The following is a 20,627-nucleotide window of genomic DNA, read 5'->3' on the forward strand; positions in this document are numbered from 1 at the left end:
ACCTCCAACCCTGCCCCCTGCGATGCCCCTAACTCTGACCCACTCCCCAAACCCCCCCAACCCTGATCCCCAACACCCCCAACTCTGACCCCTACATTCCTGCCTCGTGGCCCCTCACGACTCAGGAGCCGAATCCTAGGACCCTGCTAGGAGGGTGGGTCAGAGCCTGAGTCCCAGTGAGCCAGCGCGGAGAACAGCAGTGTAGACGTTCCCTCTCGGGCTCTGAAACCCAGCAAAGTGAGTGGGTCTCAGAGCCCAAGCAGGGCTATCTACACTGCAATCTGTAACGCCGCAGCACCAGCCCGAGTCTGCCAATCCTGGCTCTGGGATTCGCTGCAGCAGGCTGGGTAGACGTACCTTTAACGGTCTGGCCTCTGGGCCTTGCTCAGGGTCAGCAGATTCGGGGTAGGGAGGGGATTTCCCCCAGGTCAGATCGGCAGGGTTTTGGGGCTGCTGGAGACACTGTTCTGTGGCCTTACGCAGTGCACGTGGCTAAGGACACCCTTGCTGTCACTGACCCTAGCATGACGGCTGGTGATCCGAGGTGGTGCCTTACCCCAGCAATCTGCTGGTAGCGTCCCATCAGTGGCTGCGACGGGTACTGCGGTCCCTGAAGGCCAGCTTCCGCCGCTGGGAAGGTGGAGGGCTGCGGGGTGCCACCCATCACCTGCTCCAAGTAGGCCAGGCTGTGCTGTCTGGGGGCCTCCGACAGAATCACCGACCCGGCGCTTTTCTCCGACAGGCTCTCAGCTGTATGGGGAGGCAGGAGAGGCCTGTCAGTCACTCAGAGCATGGGCAGGCGTGTCCTGTCCTAGCAGGTGCAAACAGGGCAGGAGAGGACACGGGAACCAAAGGTCCCGCTCCAGACCTACGTCCTCGCCAACACTACCAGGTTCCTGTCCAGTGCGCGTCTCTAAGTGCTTTATGGAGCAGGGAAGCCATGCCATGGAGACCGGCAGGGACTAGAAGCCGACTATCCTGGGCCCCCGGGCAGTGCACTATTCACTAGGCCGCACTGCCTATAGACTCACATCTAAGGCTGCTCAGTGAGGTCAGCATGACAGTCAATGATGGCTGCTCAGAAAACCTAGGGAAATTATCACTAGTCTGCGGGGACTCCAAGAAATGCCAACTGCTCCAAGCCCCGCCCCTCCAAAACACCTTCCTGCCACCCTGAGGAGGGGGCGGGACCGCAGCGGCATGGGGGTCAAGTCACAGCATAGCGGGGCGTGGAGTATGCCCTCATCAGGACGTGGGAAGAGACCCTGACACCCCTTCTCCCTTGTTATCGCCGTCGTGATGCCAGAGTCTGAGCCAGGAGTTAGCCCCACCTGGGATGACAGATCACCCCAAAGGCCCTTCTGAGTCCGAAGCCCCTGCTTCTCTACCTTGGGCCAGGGTTACCCCTAAACCAACGTGCCCCTGTAGCATGTACGCGGCCCCAGCACAGCCTGCGATGGCTCAAAGGGGGAGGCAGCTGTGTTCCAAGGGTGGTTTTCTACCTTCCCTCAAAGCATTGGGGATGGGCCTCAGCTGGAGACGGGACACCAGACTGAGGAGTGGAGGGGCTCTTTGCAGCTGCCCAGTTGGCAGGTCTGGCTCCCAGGCGCAGGGTGGTCAGTCGTGGGAGGGGGAGGCAGGACGTGGGGTCCCTCTGCAGGATGGGATCATCGGGGCACATCTCAGCCAAATGATTCCCTTCCGGAGCAGGCGAGTGGCAGATGTTTTGGTCTCTCCTGAGGAGACTAAAGGGGGCTGGTGAAATTGACTAGCTACCCCTGTCACTCCATGTACCCGCCAAGGAAGACTGGTGCTGAGGCTGCTGCAGCAGCTGCTGCCGGACGTGCTGGTCCGCCTCTGTCTCCTCCCACTCGGCACCCACTGGCTGGGCCAGGCCGGTCAGCGAGACGCCCTGGGGCGGCAGGGCCCCGCTGGCTGCCTTGCACTGCACTTCCCTTTGTTCCTCCAGGCAGCTGGCTTGCCGCTGCTCTCGGGTCTTCCTGATCAGGGCCATGCGGTCCCGGATGGACTTGGCCACAGCTTTGGAGTCGCTTTCGTGGAAGAATCCGGATTTCACCTGCAGAAGGGGAATCAAGATAGGAAAGACGAAGAATCGCGCCTGCTCTCTGGATATCCCGTGAAAGACTCTCTCGGCTTGTTAACCAAAACACACAGCTCTTTGCTCCCCACCCTTTTACTGGAGAAGTCCTTGGAGGGCTCAGAGATGTGGCTCAACCACTCTCCTCATCCTCAGGTAAGAGGCACTGGTGACTCTCATGATATGGGACCCCTGACGGAACCAGGACTTCACCTCAATGTCTCTTCATAAAATCCCAGTTGCCAGAGTCATGTGATTTGGGGGAGAACGTCACCTTTCTTTTTACAAGAAAATCTTGCTAGCCCTCGGGACTGAGGAGCAAATCTTGCAAACAGGACGTTCTAAAGGCTCAAAAGCTAGAAAACAAATATCAAGACCCCATATTTTAAGAGAGATTTTTCAAGCCATGTCTCACAATTTTGGGGTGAGACCTAATTTATAATTTCAGAACATTTGGAGTTGGCAGCACCATCTTTAACAGAGGCCTTGTCGACACACATTCAGCCAGTTGGTTAAGGGAAAGCGTGCTTATTCTGGCTGAGTTTAAACCGCTTTCCAAGTGACCCAAAAAAAATCACGTCCAGTCTGTAGCTGGCACAGCCCTCTAGGTGGATTCTCCTGTTTCAGTTTAACTAAGCATATGTCTTGGCCACAGTCGCAAAGTGTGACTGCCGCACACCTGAGCTAGCTTTGATACTCACTGCGGTGTAGGCAAGCCCTGTGTGGGTTTAAATCCACATCACGATATACCTGTGACAGATGCAAGGCGCTGGAGGAGTGGAAGTCTGAATCGATCCCCAAGTGCCAGGCGGTAGGGGATATTAGTAGGCTATTACATCGACAAGCTGTCTATGTACCTTTGTGTTCCTGATTCTCCTGAACCAGGATTCACCAGGAGGGTGATAAAAGCCAAATCCCAGTGCCGGGTATATGGATACCCAGCCCTTTGATGCTCTGCATCTCTTGGAGAGGCAAAGACCTAGGAGCCGCTCCCCAGTGAGACCCCGCATGGCCCACCAGGACTCCACGCGGACAGCCACTGGGTGAGCGCGTCGACTGCTTGTGGCTTCACGAGAGAGTTTCTCTAACGTTCCAAGCCAATCCCCAGGGTGCTTTGCCTCTGCAGACATGGCCAGAGACAGCAGCAATCACCAGTGTCGACGTTAGAGAGACGTTAATAAAGTTTCGAACAGTCTGAATTAAGGGAAAAAAAAAAAAAAAGGTTCCCACTTCTCAACCAGTCGGGTTTCCTACACATCACCGATGGCACAAGCCTGGCTAGATCTCCATGGCCCCCCCGGAGTCGCCAGGAAGGACAGGTGAGACATGACTTCGTCATGGAAAATACAAGCAGAGGACAACAGTGGTAATGCTTCCAGGCCTTCTGAGTTATTTACATGTACTCAAAAGCGGCTGGATCCCCGCTAGCCCAACTATGCGAACACTGAGAGACAGCCCCTGCCCCGAAGAACTTCCATTGTGAAGGGCAGGAGGGGAAACTGACACTGGGGCTCCTGTCACACTGGGCACTGCACAGACTCACAGCGAGAGACAGCCCTTGCCCCAACGAGCTCCCACACAGCCAGAGGGAGAGAGGAGCCCGTGCGAAGTGCTCACCATCTCACACGCCACTTCCTCGGGGATGTCCGACTCCAGGTTGAAACTGAACTCGATGGCTTCGTTGTCCTTGTGCTTCCCCTTCAGCTTCTTGGGGTCTTCCACCCACAGCCTCAAGGCCAGAGCAGAGCTCAGCCCGTCGTAGTCCTCCGCCAGCTCCACCCGCAGCCCCGTGTCCTCCGCAAAGAAGGCATGGTTCAAAAGGTCTTTGATGGACAACCTGGTGGGGAGAGGTGGGGGGATTAGGGGCCCATCGCCAACAGGATATTGACAGCCTGGTTGGTGACCATCTCAACCACATCATTTCTAGCCTGGGTAAAGCACGGAACCACTCGGCCAACTGGGGGGGCGAGGGGGTGGGTGTATCTGAATGTGGCCTCAGATGCTTTGCTGAACTGGAGCCAGAGCGCTCAAGTGATCTGCCTCGGGGTCACACAGCAAATCACCAGCAGAACCAGGAACAGAACCCAGGTATCCTGGCTTCCAGACCCCACTGCTCTAACCCACCAGTCCCTACTCCCCTGCCAGAGCCGGGGAGAGAACCCAGGAGTCCTGGCTCCCAGCCCCCCAGCCTGCTCTAACCACTGCACCCCCCACACCCGGGGCACGTAATAGAATCCAGATGTCCCAATTCATCTCTACACAGCACTGCCATTGTAGTCAGGAGATCCCACAGCTTTTCCTTCTTAACTTAGCCCCCCCACGCACAGTACGGCAGCTGCTCGGCCGCTGACTCAGGAAAGCACATGAGCACACGCTTTGCTTCGAGGCTGCACTCGAGTCCTGGAGACTTCCCAAATCGGACTCGGAGGCCGTGGCCGACGCCACCCCATCAGCACCTGTCCCGGGGATCTCTGGCCCGGTGACTCGCAGGGGACGCACCTTTCGGATTTGTTCTGCCGGATGCACCCCTCGATGATCTCTTTCACCTCCGGGTCGGTCACCTTGTTGAAACTGGCGGGTTTAATGCCCTGGAAGAGAAGGGAATTGTTATGGTGCGCCATGCGGCACCAGCCCTTCCTTTGAGCCAGCTAGCTGGGAGCAGGGCTTCCATGATCCACTGCCAAAGGGCCTGCATCTGCACCCAGAAGTTTCCTAGATCCCCTGGATCGGGTTAGATCTTTCTCTGCCAGACTGAAGAGCCCGCTCGTAACTTTTGTTCCCTACGTCGGCACTTATGTGACCGAGATTCCCCAGCCCCTTCTCTTGGTTAAGCCAAAGAGCTCGAGCTCCTTGAATCTCTCACTTCCAACCCTTCAGTCATTCTTATGGCTCTTCTCTGAGCCCTCCCCAATTTATCCATGTCCTCCTTGAACTGTGGGCATCAGACTCGGACACAGGACCCCAGCAGCACCACTGGTAACAGAACCTTCTTGCAAGCGACTCCTTTGCCATTTGTTCTTCACTGGTAAAACATACAACACTTGCAGTTGGAACATGTCTGGCTTCAGCTCAGTCACAGCCCTTTGGGTCTTGTTCTCCGCTAGCTCGAAGAACTCTTTCGTACCCAGGCTCGTCTCCCCATGCGCTCACACAGTAATCGAGTCCCCTGGCACTCTTCCTCTTGACGAGCTAAGCTCTCCCTCCCTCTCTGAATGCGAAGCATTTTTCCCAGCCCTCCAATGGTTTTCTGCACCCTCTCCAATTTCTCAACACCCTTTTTAAAAATGGGGGCACTGAAACTGTACGTATCACCCTCGTGTCAGTCTCAGGTAAAATCACCTCTCCTGTAGACTGTGATAGACCCATCTCCCAGCCTGGCATCAGATAGTCTAGCCTAGTGGTCCCCAACGTGGTGTCATCTAAATGCCCCCATGTCCTGGCCGGCGGTTGAGAATCCGCCAAAATGCTACCGAAATTTGGCGGCATTTCAGCAGCAACGCCTCTCGATGATGCCCTTGCTGCCGACAAGCAACATCAACGAGAGGCGTCACCGCCGAAATGCTGCCGAAATTCAGCGGCATGTCAGCGGATGCTCGACCGCCACCATGGTCCTTCGTCTGGCGCCTGCCAGACGAAAAGGTTGGGGACCACTGGTCTAGCCTGCCCTTCTGTACAGCACAGGCTGTAGAATTTCATCCAGTTACTCCTGCCGTGAGTCCCCGAACGGGTGTTTAATAACGAGCTATAATACAATCACTGTACTGGTACCGTTAAAGTGTGGCTATGTAACAAACTGGGAATGTTCTTAATGTTTTCTCTGAATACTGGGGGTGGGGGGGGCTCAGTTCCTGGTCGACTCTCTGTCACCTAGCAACTAATGGCCAGGCGCTTCCCCCCCTGCAAGGGGATGCTAAAGGTGTGGGAGACAAAGGGATCAGGAGACCTCCCGGCCCGGGAAAGGGGTTGAGTAGAGGAGGAGGGGCTGGAGGGGGTTTCAGTCTGGAGCTGGCTGGGGACGAGGAGTGAGGGCAGACGTGGGGGTCTGGCTCACTGCCCCCCAGAATGGACCCGGCTGAGGGGTCCGGTTCGCGGTACCTACCAGCTCTGTTAGACCCTGTTCCTGTCATCGAATAAACCTCTGTGTTACTGGCTGGCTGAGAGTCACGTCTGACTGCAAAGTGGGGGGCAGGGCCCTGTGGGCCCCCTCAGGACCCCACCTGGGAGGACTCGCTGTGGGAAGTGCACGGAGGGGCAGAGGATGCTGAATGCTCCAAGGAGAGACCCAGGAGGTGAAGACGTATGAGCTTCTTGCCCTGAAAGAGTCTGCTCCAAGGGAGAGGAGGCTCCCCAAAGTCCTGCCTGGCTTTGTGGGGAGCAGTTCCAGAGCATCGCCCACGGACTCCGTGACAGGCTCCAACTACTGCTATTCCATAGGGGAAATCAAAGGTCTATTATATCTGTGCTGCTACCTCAATCGACCAACCTTATAAATCTCATCAGGAATAAAAGCAGCTGTCTTTGGCAAGCCCCACTGTCCATAAAACCATGGGGCCTGGCACTAATTCTATTCCAATCCTTTCATTCTTTAGCGACTGATCCCATATCAGAGACTGACGCCAGGCTAATGTTACCCAGCTCACTCCACTGGTTCTTGTGGAAGATCAGCGTGACAGCAGCACTTTTGCAGTCCTCTTGAACTTCCCAGCTATTCCCAAACTGGAGGACGTGTCTAGTGGGCTCAGGCCCAGGGCCAGGGCTACTCAATACCATCATTAATAACATGGATAACAGAGTGACAAGTGTGTTCATAAAACCTACGGATGACACCAGGCTGGGGGGGTTGCTGGCCCTTTGGAGGGCAGGATTAGAATTCAAAACTATCAGGACAAATTGGAAAATTCACTAAAGACAAGGGCAGAAAATGTCCCTGAGGAAGGAAAAATCAAATGCACAACTATGAGATCGGGTCTGACTGGCCAAAAAGGGTCTGGGCTATTAACAAGAAGTGGCCCTGCTGGGCCCGAGCTGGAGAACTGTGTGGGGTTCCAGCTGCCACTCCTCAGGAAAGACCTGGACAACCTGGAGACGGGGCCACAGGAGAGCAACAAAACTGAACCAAGATTTAGAAAACTCAACCTATGAGGAACAGTTACAAAAACTAGACGTGTTTAGTCTTGAGAACAGATGCCTCAGGGGGGACCTGATGCCAGTCTTCAGATCTTTTAAGGGCTGTTATAAAGCAGACAGCGACCAAAGGAGACAGAGGTTAGATATTAGGAAAACTCTCTCGTTCTAAGGGTAGGTCAGATCTGGAAAGGCGCTGCTGGAGGGTTTTAAGGCAGGCTGGACAGAACCCTCAGGCATGGTCTAGCTTTACTTGGTCCCACCTCAGCGCAGGGAGCTGGACTTGACGACTTCTCAAGATCTCTTCCAGGCCAACATTTCTCTGATTCAAAGATGCATTACAAATTAGTGTCAGCCAGGGGGAGATCTCTGCCAACCATTTAAAGCCAGAAGAGACCATTATGGTTGCCCAGTCTGGGCTGCGTCACACAGAGGGCAGGATCCAGACAGCCCCTTCTGTTAAATCCCTTATCCCACTGTGAAACTTCCAGCCTCTACTTTAAAACACTAAGCAGAATGTCCGAGCTTTATATAATGTGGAACTGAGGCCAACTCCATTCTAATCTATTTGACTCATCCTTTCAACCACCCTAGCCAGTCCTTCCACCTCTGTCACAATAATTACGCGTGACTTTGCTGAGAATTAACTGGGTCTGTTTGTGCGCTGATGTCATTTTCTCTTGCTCTGGACAGGTTCAGTAAACAGGGCTTCAGAATGCACTGAAAGAATTCGCAGCTTCCACTCCCCAGTTCTAGAAAAGCAACTTTGATAAAACTCTTTCTAACACAGAGTCATGTTAGCATCCTTCTGCCTTTTAATGCATATTAAGGAGAGGCGTGAAGCGTGTATGTGCGCGAGAGAGACAGACAGATAGACAGACAGGGGTTAGGGCCCCTATCATTCTGGATGTTGCACAGCCTGCCTAGGTCCGGGGTCCCTGTCATGCCGGACACTGCACCAATCCGTCCCACCTTCCCCCAGACCAAGACTGGGGCCTGTTTCACTGGGAGCTGCACAGGCCCGACTGAGATGCCAGGCACCCCCACACACATACACCCCAACTACAATCAGGGTCCCCATTTTTTCCCACACACTTTTCTCTGTGGGTCAAGATTTCCCAGTGACTAGTGTTTGGGGCGCTTAGTTTGAGAGAAAGACGCTGCTCAACTTCCACAGAGTGAAACCGAGCCCGGCACAGTACATTCCGTGTGCAATTTCGGAAGCAAGTGGAGTGTTGTGCCCCCAGACCGATGCGGAAAGGGCACCGCTCGGCCGGCGGCTCCGAACAGACTACATTTAGCCTCCAGTTTGCACAGCGAGGCTAGTGCTGAGTAATAGGCTTACCCGCCCTAATCTGCCAATGTACAAGTTTCTGCTAATGAGGAAGTTAAATTTACACCTACGCTGGTGACTTTGCGATAGATCTGGGCGGCGTTCTGGCACTCGGAGTAGGGGTACTCAGAAGTGGCCATTTCCAGCATGCACATCCCGAAAGCATAAACGTCCACCGACTCGTCGTAATGCTCTTCATACATCTCCGGGGCCATGAACTCGGGGGTGCCTGTGGAGGGAAAGAGGGACGTCTTTCAAAAGCAAGCCAAGCCGCTGCATCGCATCCCACGCATCAAACTCCTCCTGGACACTGCTCTTCTGGAATTCGAGCTCCTCGTCAGCAGGAACAAAAGAGGTGCAATGAGTAAGTCAAGGTACCGCCTTCCTGGTAGCTTCGGAGGGTCTCTCTACACAGCATGCGGAGACATAAACAGGCTAAGCTTTGAACTAGCTGAGTGCCACAGACGCTGCAAGTTCAAAGCCCAGCCCAACCAAACTTGGTTGCAGGAACACAGGCTTGTTGCTGCAATTTGCCAGTGATAGGTGAGGATTTTATTTTGGCGTGCTGCAGCGTGAGCGGAGGAGAACAGCCAGAAAGGTTGCTAAGTAATTTGGGACGATTCGGAAAAGGACACCTGAGATCAGATGTGACATGGGGGGATACACTCAGGGGTTCGTGGCAGTTGAATGCCACCAGGCTGCTTTAATACGGCTACAGTAGATGCATACATCTAGGAACAAAGAATGTCCGCCACACAGATAGGGATTTAGAAAGGAGGTCAGTATTGTTATCCCCATTTTATAGAAGGGGAAACTGAGGCAGGGAGTAGGGAAATTATTCCCCCGCCCATGCCAAGTCACCCCGGGCCGGCTGCTTGAGCAGGGACTGTGCTGTTGACGTACCGATGACGCTCTTGGCAAACGACGTGCGCATCAAGGTGGCCAGGCCCAGGTCGCCAATCTTCACCGAACCCGTGGGGCCTGTGATAAAGATGTTGTCGCATTTCAAGTCCCGGTGGATGATGGGTGGGGTCCGGGTGTGGAGGAACTGCAACCCTTTCAAGATCTGTCGGCACCAGCTTCTCAGGACCTTCGGCTTCATGACTTTGAATCGCTTTAAGTACCTGGGCAGCGGGAGAAGCATGGACTCATCAGAAAGGAGGAGAGACTTTACCAATGTAGGGGGGTGCCCACAGAGAGCCTAGCAGCCTGCTGAGACAAGTCAGTGTGTGTGGTAATACCTGCTATCGGTCTGGGAAAGGACCTACAGGCCTCACTGTGTGAGACACTGGGAAAACCCACCTGTGTGCCAAGAAAATGCCTTTCCTTTACGCCAACTCCAACGCGTCAACCCTTCCCAAACCAAAACCCCCATCCCATGCCTGGACTAGCCAGCAAGCTGGTAATAACCATTGAGTACCTGGGTTTTACTCCCTAGGGGGTCTCTCTCCAAGCAGGTGTCGGCTCACTCACTGTCTACACTTCAGAGTCATTAAGGGATAATGCTAAAATCATCAACGCTGCTGACTCTGGCTCAGGAAGGCTGACACCGAAGGATACTGAGGCCATGTCCACACACCACAAAATTAAGTCAACCTAACTCCTGTCGGCCTAGAGCCATGGCAATAAATTACATCACTTGTGCGTGTCAACACCGCGCTCCTCATGTCAGCAGTGTGCGTCCTCACCAGAGTGCTTGTCTCGATCCAACTGTTTTTGTGGGGCATCATGGGATGGCTCCTGAAAGCCGGCAACAGTTGACGTATGCAATACAGCGTTTACACTGACCCCGCATCAATCTAACTCCATCAACCTTGACTACGCCGCTCACAGGCAAGTTATGTCAGCGGGAGTGAAATTTTAGTGTAGACACTTCCGAAGTTAGGCCGACGTAAGCTGCCTTGCTTAGGTCTAACTCTGCAGTGTAGACCAGGCCAGAATGCCAGCAGGGTTTTAAAAGCCCAGTCTGAAGTAAGACTCATGGCAGATGAAATTTTCAATGTCGGTAAGCAACAGAAAAAACCATCCCAACCATACATAAAAATTATGGGGTCTAAATCAGCTGTTGCCGCTCACGAAAGAGATCTTGGTGTCACTGTGGCTAGTTCTCTGAGAACATCCACTCCATGTGCAGCGGCACCCAACGTAGCTAACAGAACGGTAGGACCCCTGAGGAAAGGGCTGGAGAATAAACCAGAGATGTCATAACACCACTAGAAACATCCACGGCACGGCCACACCTGGAACACTGCGCACTTCTGGCCGCCCCATCTCAGAAACAACAGATTAGAATTAGAAAGGGTCCAGACAAGGGCAACAAAAGGGATTTGGGGAGTGGAACAGCCGCCATATGAGCAGAGATACAAAGACTGGGACTTTCCAGTTAGAGAAGAGGCGACAGAGGGGGATATGACAGAGGTCTGTAAAATCCTGACTGGTTCGGAGAAGGTGACTGTGGCAGTTTTCTTTACCCCTGTGCAGAACACAAGACCAAGGGGCAACCATATTCCAACTCAGAGTGCCTGCAGCACGTCTGACCAGGGCGGGGGGAGGGGACAGACAGACTTACGTCTTTAAGGTGCCAGACGTCATCAGCTCGGTGACCAACACGATGCATTTCTTCCCCTTCACTGTGGACTCCCAGGAATCGTAAAACCGGACGATGTTTGGATGCTGTAGGCCTTTTAGCATCTCTGCTTCTTCCTTAAACCGTTGCTGTTCGGCTTTGGTTAGCTTCCTGTCCTGAAACAGGGGGAACAAAACAGATTCACTTTTGCTACTCCCCAGTCACAGCTGAATCCCTGGTTAGCTGTCACATTGTGGCCGCACCTTGGCGCAGAGCCGCAAAGATATTCAGACGTTTGGCTCCAGGAGCTCGATCTATCTGAGTCAGCCGCGGCGAGGCTACGTGGGGAACACATTTCAACTGGGCTCTTCACTCCGCCAGGCAAAGGTCTAAGACTCTTTGATGGCTGGGAGCTGAAGCTACACAAATTCAGACTGGGAAGACGACGTAAATATTTGGCCCCGTGGGATCCACACTGGAAGGAGATTGCCCAGGGTGGTAGTGGAGTCTCCAGCACCAGCAATTTTTAGATCAAGATGGGATTTTGTTTTTTAAAAAGGGGTTATTTGGGGGCAGTTCTAGAGGCTGCGTAATCCAGGAGGTCAGATGAGACAACCACAGTGGTCCCTCTGGCCTAGGGCTCTAGTCATCTGTCCCTTTGGGTCTATGAATCTACGAAACCCTATGTTGAGTTTCTTCTATCCTGGAAAGTTTATCAGTGTAGCTGTGTGGGCGGGGGGGCGGGTACTGACACCCCTGTACCAGCAGAAGCCCTAACGCGTAGGCAGTTATACTGGTAGAGTTACGGGACTAGCTAGACCGGGAGAGTGAAAACATTACAGCTTTTTAGTGCAGACAAGGCTTCAGGGAATAGGTTTTTGCCACCGCAGGCGACGAACTCGGCTCTTTAAGGCAGGGGGACCACATCTACCTACATGTAAAGTGCCCAGAAAATCACAACCAGGATTATGCTTTTTAGGCAACAGTTTTAGGGTCATAAAATAGATTCATAGCATCTAGTCTGCCCTCTAGGCAGGCCACAGGACTTCCCTGAATTAATTCCCGGTTAGACTAGGGGATTTTTTCCTAAAATATCTGCTCAGCTTGATTTTCAAATGTCCAAGAACGGCGAATCCCCTACAGCCCTCGGTTAGCTGTTCAAATGATTCATCCCCCGACACACACGCCTTATTTCTAGCCTGATTTGCTTAGCTGCAACTTCCAGCCACCGGACTTGGGCGGACCATTGTCGGCTGCGCTGAAGGGCTCCCTGTCAAATTTCTTTTCCCAGTGATATATGTCTAGACTGTAACCAAGTCTTTTCATGAAATCAAAGGACACTTTTAAAACAAAACAGGGTGTGTGTTGGCGTTGCTAATTCTGACTTAATGGCCGTGACAAATCGGGGGTCTTCTGGACAATGTTTGCGGTACAGTTCGACCTCAGTAGCTGTGTTGAGTTCTCTCCGTTTGGAAATTCAGTCTCAGAGGTTATGGTCTGCATGCCCGCGCGCACGCACAGAATCATGAAAAAATGGCGGGAGAAAGTGAATAAAGAAATGGAATTTTCTCCTTCATGTCACACGAGGACCAGGGGTAACCCAATGAAATGAACAGGCAGCAGGTTTAAAACAAGCAGAAGTAAGAACCTCTTCACTCAATGCACAGTCAGCCTGGGGAACTTGCTGCCGGGGAGTGTCGCGAAGGCCAAAAGTCCAACTTCAAAAAAAGTTCAAAAAAGAATTAGGCTCATTCATGGAGGGGAGGTCCACCAACAGCTACTACCCAAGATGGCCTCAGCCTCCACTCCGTGCTCTAGGTGTCCCTAAATCGCTGAGTGCCAGAAGCTGGACTAGACGACACAGGATGGATCACTTGATAATTGCCCTGTTCTGTTCATTCCCTCTGGGGCACCTGGCACTGGCCACTGTCAGAAGACAGGACATTGGGCTTGCTGGACCTTTGGTCTGACCCAGGCTGGCCGTTCTTATGTTCTTGTGTGTGTGCGGGTATCTGTGTGTACATGCAGCCCCTATCCTCTGTGTATGTTGGTGCCTCTGTGTGTGTACGCAGCCCATATTCGTCATGTGTGTGTATCTGCAGCCCCTGTCTGTTATGTGCATCTGTCTGTGCAGCCCATATCCGCTGTCTGTGTGTAGCCCGTAGCTCTGTGTGTGTGTGTGTGTGTGTGTGTGTCCCATAGCTGCGCTCCCTCTGTGTGCGCGGGGGGGTGTAGCCCGTAGCTGCACTGTCTCTGTGTGGGTGTAGCCCGTAGCTGCTCTGTCTGTGTGTGTGTGGGAGGGTGTAGCCCATAGCTGCTCTGTCTCTGTGTGTGTGTCTGTGTAGCCCGTATCTGCTCTGTCTCTGCGTCTGGGGGGATGTGTAGCCCATATCTGCTCTGTCTCGGGGACGGGGGGTAGCCCATATCCTCTCCGTCTCTGTGTGTACACCGATATCCCATGGCTGGCTGTGTGTGGGCAGACCAGATCCTCTGTGTCACAGGCCAGAGCCAAGCTTGCAACTTGCACACACCGGGCGGGGGCCGCTCCCAGCAACTGGGACACCCCGGGAGTTCACCCCAAGCCTTTTCCTCCAATAGGCAATGACACCAGCAGGCGGTTCCGTCCGTGTTAACCAGCTGTTCCCTCTCCGCTCTGCCTGCTCAGTAGCCACCCTGGCCAACCCACCTCTGCCATTCAACAGCTGTGAAAAGTGCAGGGACTAAAGGCCACTGCATCGGAGCAGGCTAGAAAGAAGCCTGATTGGATTAAGGGACAAAGAGATCGGAGCAGTGAACACCTGAGGTTTCGTTGTGAGAACACCAGGGAACCACTTTTATCATCGTTCCAAACCAGGTCTGCGACGGGGCATCCAGGAGCTTCAACCTCACTGATGGGATCTAATTCTGCCCGTTTGGAAACGCAACCTCAGATCATGAGGTGGGGGCGGCAGGGCCCAGTGGCTCTGAGAGCCCCTGGACACAGCCTGACAGTCTGAACCAGCGCTCGCTCTATGACTGGCGGCTACTTTCCAGGAGAGCCCTGTACTCGGCTCCAGGTCGGGCGGGAAAACAGCCAGACCCTCTTGGCTCAGGCTCTCCCCCTCCTGGCCATGGGCTCGGGCTCAGGCTCGGGTCAGGAAGTGACTCGACTCTCTTGGGATCAGGTTGGATCCTAAAAGACAGACATGGAAACTCGGGTCCCTTTGCGCTGCCTCCCCTGCTACCCTACACATGCAGGAGGTTTTCCACCTACATGGAAATTGGTCGATTTCAGGGCCAGAAGGGACAACTGTGACCTCCTGTATCAGCCGGGCCTGAGAACTCATTCCCCATGGAGCTAGAGCCGAACTTTTCAAAAAACTTCCCAGATGGATCTGAACGTTGCCAGTGGCGGCAAATCCATCCCAACCCTCGGGAAGCCATTCCAACCCTTCATTCAACTTCATGCCACATTTCCAGTAGGCATTTGTCCAGCTTCAGCTCCCAGCCCTTGGAGCCGCGTTAGACGTCTCTGCCAGGCCGGAGAGCCCTTATCAACTCATTCCTGCTCCACACCCAGGTACTTATCAGAAGGACTCAAGCCAGATGGACCGAATTCCTGGCGTCTCTCACGCTCAGGCCCTGTTTCTAATCCTTTACTCGCTCTCGTGGCTTTTCTCTGACCCCTCTCTAATTGTCAACATCCTTTGAACTGCAGACACCAGAACTAGACCCAGGATTCCAGCAGTGGAGCCCTGGCCAGCCCTTCCCAAGGCAGAAATCAGGACGCCCAGGCACTGGGCTGAGGTTTCTGCTACCTGTGCCCCTTTTTGTGTTGCTGCCTCGTGGCTATTACAGCAGGTTCAGAACTGGCCTGACGGCTTTCCAGGACTTACCAGGAAGTTTGTTTCTATCTCTAACCCAGTTTCTGGGGGTAGCTCACATTCCGAGTTTCCTCTTGCGGGTGCTTTTACAAAGGCCCAGCCCTTCCAACATAACCTCTTATTCTTTCATAAGCCAAAACAAACAAGTCATCTAAGTGGCACTTAGCTCTGCGGATAGCTGGGAGCTTTGAAAGGAGGGAGGCTTGCTGATGAAAAGAGGCAGGCGTGTAGGACCAGATTACCTTCCCTGCTAGACTTTAAAAGGGTTGATTTTCATTCCCCAAGGCCAAATATCACTTTAGCAATAGCTAAAAAAGACCAATTAATCTTTGTGCCGCTACCAACTGGATACTCGATCCCCATCCATGCAGGGCTATGGGGACTTGTTAAATGACCATCCATTTCCCACATTGTAGGGAGGGCAGGAGGACTGCCCCAGCACACTGGATTTCAGATGCAAATCTCTGTCAAACAGACACAAAGGTAAACAAGGGTCCTGGCTCAGGAATGAGAAGCAGCTGAAGTTTTGTGGAGACTAAGAAGCATTCGTTTGACTCAGGCACTTCCAGGAGACATGCTGAAGGTTCAAACACAGGAAATCCTTGCTGGATTGGCCTGCTTTTCCGATTGCTAATCACCAAGGCCTCTGAGCCCCTGGCCAGCCCTTCCTCAATGGAGAGTCTTTTGCCCTCATGCAGACATGCCCACCCTCACTGCAGCCTCCAACCCCATCACCCCCTACTCACTCCATAACCCATCAACTCACCTCCCACCCATCCACTGCCCCCAAGACCTTCTGGGCCACTCACGGCATGTTCTCCTCCTACCAGCTCAGCACACCACTCCCTCCTGTCCCAGGGTAGGGCGGCTTTTCTCAATCCCAGCTCACTGCCCCTCGCCCATCCTGCATTCGCTGGGCCCTGCCCCACTCAGGTTTGGCCTGGTTGCCCCTCTGTTGTCCAGGCCAAATCTCAGCGACTGGTGGTGTGATCCATCTGGCCAGGGCCTTCTGCAAGTGCAACAACTGTAGACTTGTTAATCCGGGCCTGCCCAGGGGCTACAACCCACTGAGCCAACCTCCTTCTGGTCTACTTTCTGCCTTCACCACAAACTTCCTGTGCAACCTTGGTCAAGTCACTTTTCCCCTTCCATGACTCAGTTCCTCACCCACCCACCCTATAGAATGGAAACACGGATTCTCTATCTCAGTCGCCCATAGCGAGACTCAAAGTCCACCGATTGGGAGGTGCTCGGAGAATAATGCCAATGGTGCGAACGCATTATTGGACCATCTCTGGCCTGGCTCTGCCGTTATCTCACTGGATGACGACCCACCACCGACAGATGGGGCCACCCGGCAAAGCTGTTTCTACACACTGGACCACACACGTGAAAGCGGCCAGCCAGGGACTTTGCAGCTGCGGCGGGGTGGAGCTTCAGGCCAAGGGTTGCCAATTTTGGTCAGACGTAGTCCTGGAGATTTCATCATATGACATAATCTTTAATTTCTGGAGACTCCAGGCCAATCCTGGAGGGCTGGCAAGCTTATTCATGCCATAAAGTGAGCTGCAGAGGGGCACGGGAAGGACTTCCCACATCCAGCATGACAGTTAGACACAGGGTGGGGCTCCATAACATTCTGCTTGCAAACCCTCCGGCTCAGAGCCCCCCCCGTTAGCACCCCCATAGTGCTGGCATGGGGGGGAAGGGTATTGATTGGCCGGCTGGATCAATGACTGCGGGAACAGATCAGGCAGCCACAGGAGGCTCTTGTTTATACAACTACCCCTGCTGCGAGCTGACATGCCCCTGCCCTGGAGCTCTCTAGGCTGGCAGAGTCCAAGACTGGATACAAGCCACCAAACTGCCCTGAATTCATCCCTGGCTGAACGCGACTGCATGAGGAGTGGAAAATTCTGACCAGGCTCGGCAGCTCAAAACTCCCTGCACAGAAGATTAAACTAATTATTATGTCTGTGGTAACTATTGTGCCTCCCACTGAGGGGGAAAAAACCCCACAACCAGCAACACACTGGCTTTTGAATCAGAACCACTCAGATGCTCAATGTTCCCCAAGAAACAAAGAGGATTTTCATTGGCAAAGGTCTGACTTGCTCTAAAATAGCACATTTCCTGCCCCACCAGCTTTCCCCACCGATCTTTGCTTCGGTTCACCCACTATAGCATTACTGTAGGTGCTCTAGCCCCGGAGTAGGGGACAGAGACAACCAGTTCTTTGGCGGGTGAGGTCTAGCGGACAGGCCAGCTATGGAGAACAGATCCAGCTCCTGCCAGGGATAAAAACCCATACGCAATAAGGCTGCAGCTGGGAGCTGTGGTGAAAAGATACGAACAGTTCTAGGTTTCAGAGACCTTATTCTAGATTATGATGTTACAGTTACTCACAATACGGTGGCGCTGAATCACATCAACTGAGATCAGGGCCCCGTTGTGCCGGGCGCTGCCCAGACACACAGCAAGAGACAGGCCCTGCCCCAGCTCAGATCAGGGCCCCATTGCACGGGGCGCTGCCCAGACACACAGCGAGAGACAGGCCCTGCCCCAGCTCAGATCAGGGCCCCGTTGTGACAGGCACTGGGTTGTGAGTTCAATCCTTGAGGGGGCCACTTAGGGATCTGGGGCAAAAACTGGTCCTGCTAGTGAAGGCAGGGGGCTGGACTCGATGACCTTTCGAGGTCCCTTCCAGCTCTATGAGATAGATAGGGCCTTGGTATGGGAGATGAGGGACCTGGGGGACACACAGAGCCCTTGGCATACAGGGAGATCGGGGGGGGCAGGGAGTCTCCGCACTGGAGCAGGATGGGAGGCTGGCATTCAAAGCAGTTTGTGGGAGGAATGGAGGGTGCGTACAGTGAGCTCAGTGAAGAGTGCGACCCCGTGGTATGATTTATTAGGTGTATTACGGTAGCACCTAGGAACCCGAGTGCTGGGCCAGAAGCCCACTGTGCTAGGTGCTGTACATCATTATTGCTTAGGCCCCCCCACAGACCAAGACCCCACTGCGCCAGGCGCTGTACAAAGACAGAACAAAAAAGTGGTCCCTGCCCCACAGAGCTTCCCATTCAAATAAAAAGAAAACAGGTAGAGACAGACAGACTCAAGGAAACAAGGATCCAATCCCCGGCAACGCGATGGGCAGGGCTGAGCCTGGCCAGTGATCACTGGAAGAGCGGACAGCAGAAGTACCAGAAAACTCACCACGGGGGGCTGCAGCCACACCCGCCTCATGTATCTGCCGGCCCCAAGCGTCCACAAACCCCCGAGGCAAAAATTCACAAGAATGGCTTAAACGTCAGGCAACCACAGAAACGCAGGGCTGGAAGGGACCTCGAAAGGTCAGCTGAGGCAGACCCAAGGAAACCCGTACCATCCCTCATGGGGGTCTGTCCAACCGAAAACAATGACGAGGATCTCACCAGATTTCAAGCGTCAGGGAGAGAAGGGGTTATTGGTCTTCTGACTTCTGAGCCTTTATGGGTCACGATTCAAAGCTTTTCCATGCTAGAAACTTACTTTTTTTTTTTTTTTTTTTTTTAAGAAAGCTGAGACTTTCACATTACATGAATCCAGGTGCTGGGGCTTTAAGGACTAGAAATGTACCACAGACCAGCAGGCAGATACGTTAGCTGAGGTTAAAACCCATTTCACAGTCCCCAGGGCTGGCTTCACTCTCACAAGACAAAGTCATTCCAAACACTTTCAGCAAGCTGATGGGGGCACATGACATAGCTTCTCCACCCCTACTTCCCTCAGGGCCTGCCTCAGCCCAGGGGGGTGGAGTGATTCCCTGGTTCTGCAGCCATCTCTACAAAAGGCAAGAATCTGGCAGTCAAGTGAGGTTCCATTTTTAAAAAGCAAGCGTGAGCAGAGATTTTTAATAATCATAATAAAAGAAAAAAGTTACGGGCTCTTACAGATGCCAGAGCCAGAAGGGACTATGGTCACTGAGTCTGACGCCAGCTGTAGGACTTCCCCCACATAAAATTACACAGCACGTTTTACCTGCAGCACTCAAAGCATTTCACAATCTCGACTTGCCACGACACCCATGCGAGGCAGGGCAGAGCTAGACAGATGAGCAAAGTGAAGGCAGAGAGGCTAAATGATGTGACCACGCAAGAAGTTTATGGTGAACCAGAGAATCAAACCAGGGTCTCCCAAGTCTTAGAGAAGGAGGATTATATTCCTAGCCTATGCGTGTAAAAAGATTCAAGGAGGGTCGCTCTGTCTGTGTGTCACTCTAAAGCCTAGAATGTCTGTTGAGTCAGGGTAAAGCGATGCAAACAGATACAAGCAGGTTCAATCATCCCTGAGAGTCACAGGCCACCATAATTCCTAGGGCAGATCTGGATTTAAAAACAGGCAGCCTGTTACCCACGCCAGGAATATATCAGCGTATCAGAGGTAACTCAACCAAGCATCCCCCATTACTCTGCAGCTAATTTGCACGCAACAATTTTCATTGGCAACTGCACAGATGGCAGATTACTTCTCCCAGCTGCTACAGGTTTTACAGCCCAGGCTTTCAACTGGTTTTTACATAATCCCAGGACTCCAGGAGCTGGAGATTTAAGAGAAAACACACCAATTACTGCACAGAATGAGATCTGCCGTACTAACCTGAAGTTCACACCAGGCCACCTCAACCCATGTCTCTGTGTCGAGCCCTTTGAAGACAGTTTTAAAGGCCCCTCGGCCCAACTCAATATCGAATTTCAGGAAGCGGCCGCTTGGCGAGGTAGCCACCGCTTTCATCTCTGCTTCCTCTTCAATCTCCTTCTTGGTCTTCTCCTTGGAGGCCTCCGAAATAGCCTTGGAACCCAGCTCATTCCTGACCTCCTGCCCCAGCACGCTGGCAGACAGCTGGTCCACTCGGCGACCGCACGCGGCCAGCTGCTCCCGCTCATCCCTGGGAGACGACTCAGTGGTTCTGTCCTCCTCTATGATCTCCACGCTCTTGCGGAAGAACCTCTTCCGTTCCCTGGTGCCCCCAAAGGCCGGGGCACCGCCGGGTTCCATGATCAAAGTAGCTTCGATGGTCGGGATCCTGGCCTCCAGAGAAACTCCATCAGGTTTTTCCGGATCTTCCGTGCTGGCTGGCTCGCCGGAATCTGTAGCCATTGGTACCTTTCTCCTGTGTCCTCCCTCCTCACACCCGGCAGGATGTTACTAGGACTTACTTCCTCTCAGAGCATCCCCATAACAACCTGAAAGGAGACGAGGGGAGCAAGAATAGGATCGTTTCAGAAGGTAAATCACAAAACAGCCGCCAGAAGTGCAAAATCTCTGGGGGCTTCTCCCTCCCTCCCTCCCCAGCCAGCAAAGGAACAAACCGGGGAATCGCTCAGCAATACTAACCCAGCTCCTTGACGAGATGAAGGCCATCACTGTGCTGTACGCAGCATTCCCCAACCCCTTTCCCCCCCAACAGAGACCGCAGCCCCCTCATGGTTCCAGACACTGTACAGGGTCACCCAATCGATACCAAGGTCTTTTGTTCCATGGGGCACCATACAGAGCCTTGTGGCACTGGACAAGCCCTGTTAGAAATGGGGGCCCCTCTGTGCCAGATGCCATACAAACCCATAACAAGAGATGGCCCAGGCCCAGAAAAATAAACAA

At 53.4% G+C, this 20,627-nt stretch overlaps 1 protein-coding gene across 1 annotated transcript in view; it reads right to left on the reverse strand.

Annotated features, from left to right (window-relative positions):
- WNK3 (WNK lysine deficient protein kinase 3) overlaps window positions 1–20,205 on the reverse strand; it is a 51,092-nt gene extending 30,887 nt beyond the window's left edge. Inside the window, exons 1-8 of the mRNA XM_032778888.2 lie at window positions 19,626–20,205; window positions 11,125–11,297; window positions 9,459–9,679; window positions 8,627–8,784; window positions 4,598–4,686; window positions 3,716–3,935; window positions 1,795–2,077; window positions 557–750 (exon numbers count right to left, since the gene is read on the reverse strand). Coding sequence (XP_032634779.1) covers window positions 557–750; window positions 1,795–2,077; window positions 3,716–3,935; window positions 4,598–4,686; window positions 8,627–8,784; window positions 9,459–9,679; window positions 11,125–11,297; window positions 19,626–20,126 — 1,839 coding nt within the window. The 5' untranslated portion in view covers window positions 20,127–20,205. The remainder of the gene's footprint in view (window positions 1–556; window positions 751–1,794; window positions 2,078–3,715; window positions 3,936–4,597; window positions 4,687–8,626; window positions 8,785–9,458; window positions 9,680–11,124; window positions 11,298–19,625) is intronic.
- Window positions 20,206–20,627: the final 422 nt, after the last annotated feature.

This window comes from Chelonoidis abingdonii, chromosome 11 (genome assembly GCF_003597395.2).
Source record: "Chelonoidis abingdonii isolate Lonesome George chromosome 11, CheloAbing_2.0, whole genome shotgun sequence".
Taxonomy (NCBI): Eukaryota; Metazoa; Chordata; order Testudines; family Testudinidae; genus Chelonoidis; species Chelonoidis abingdonii.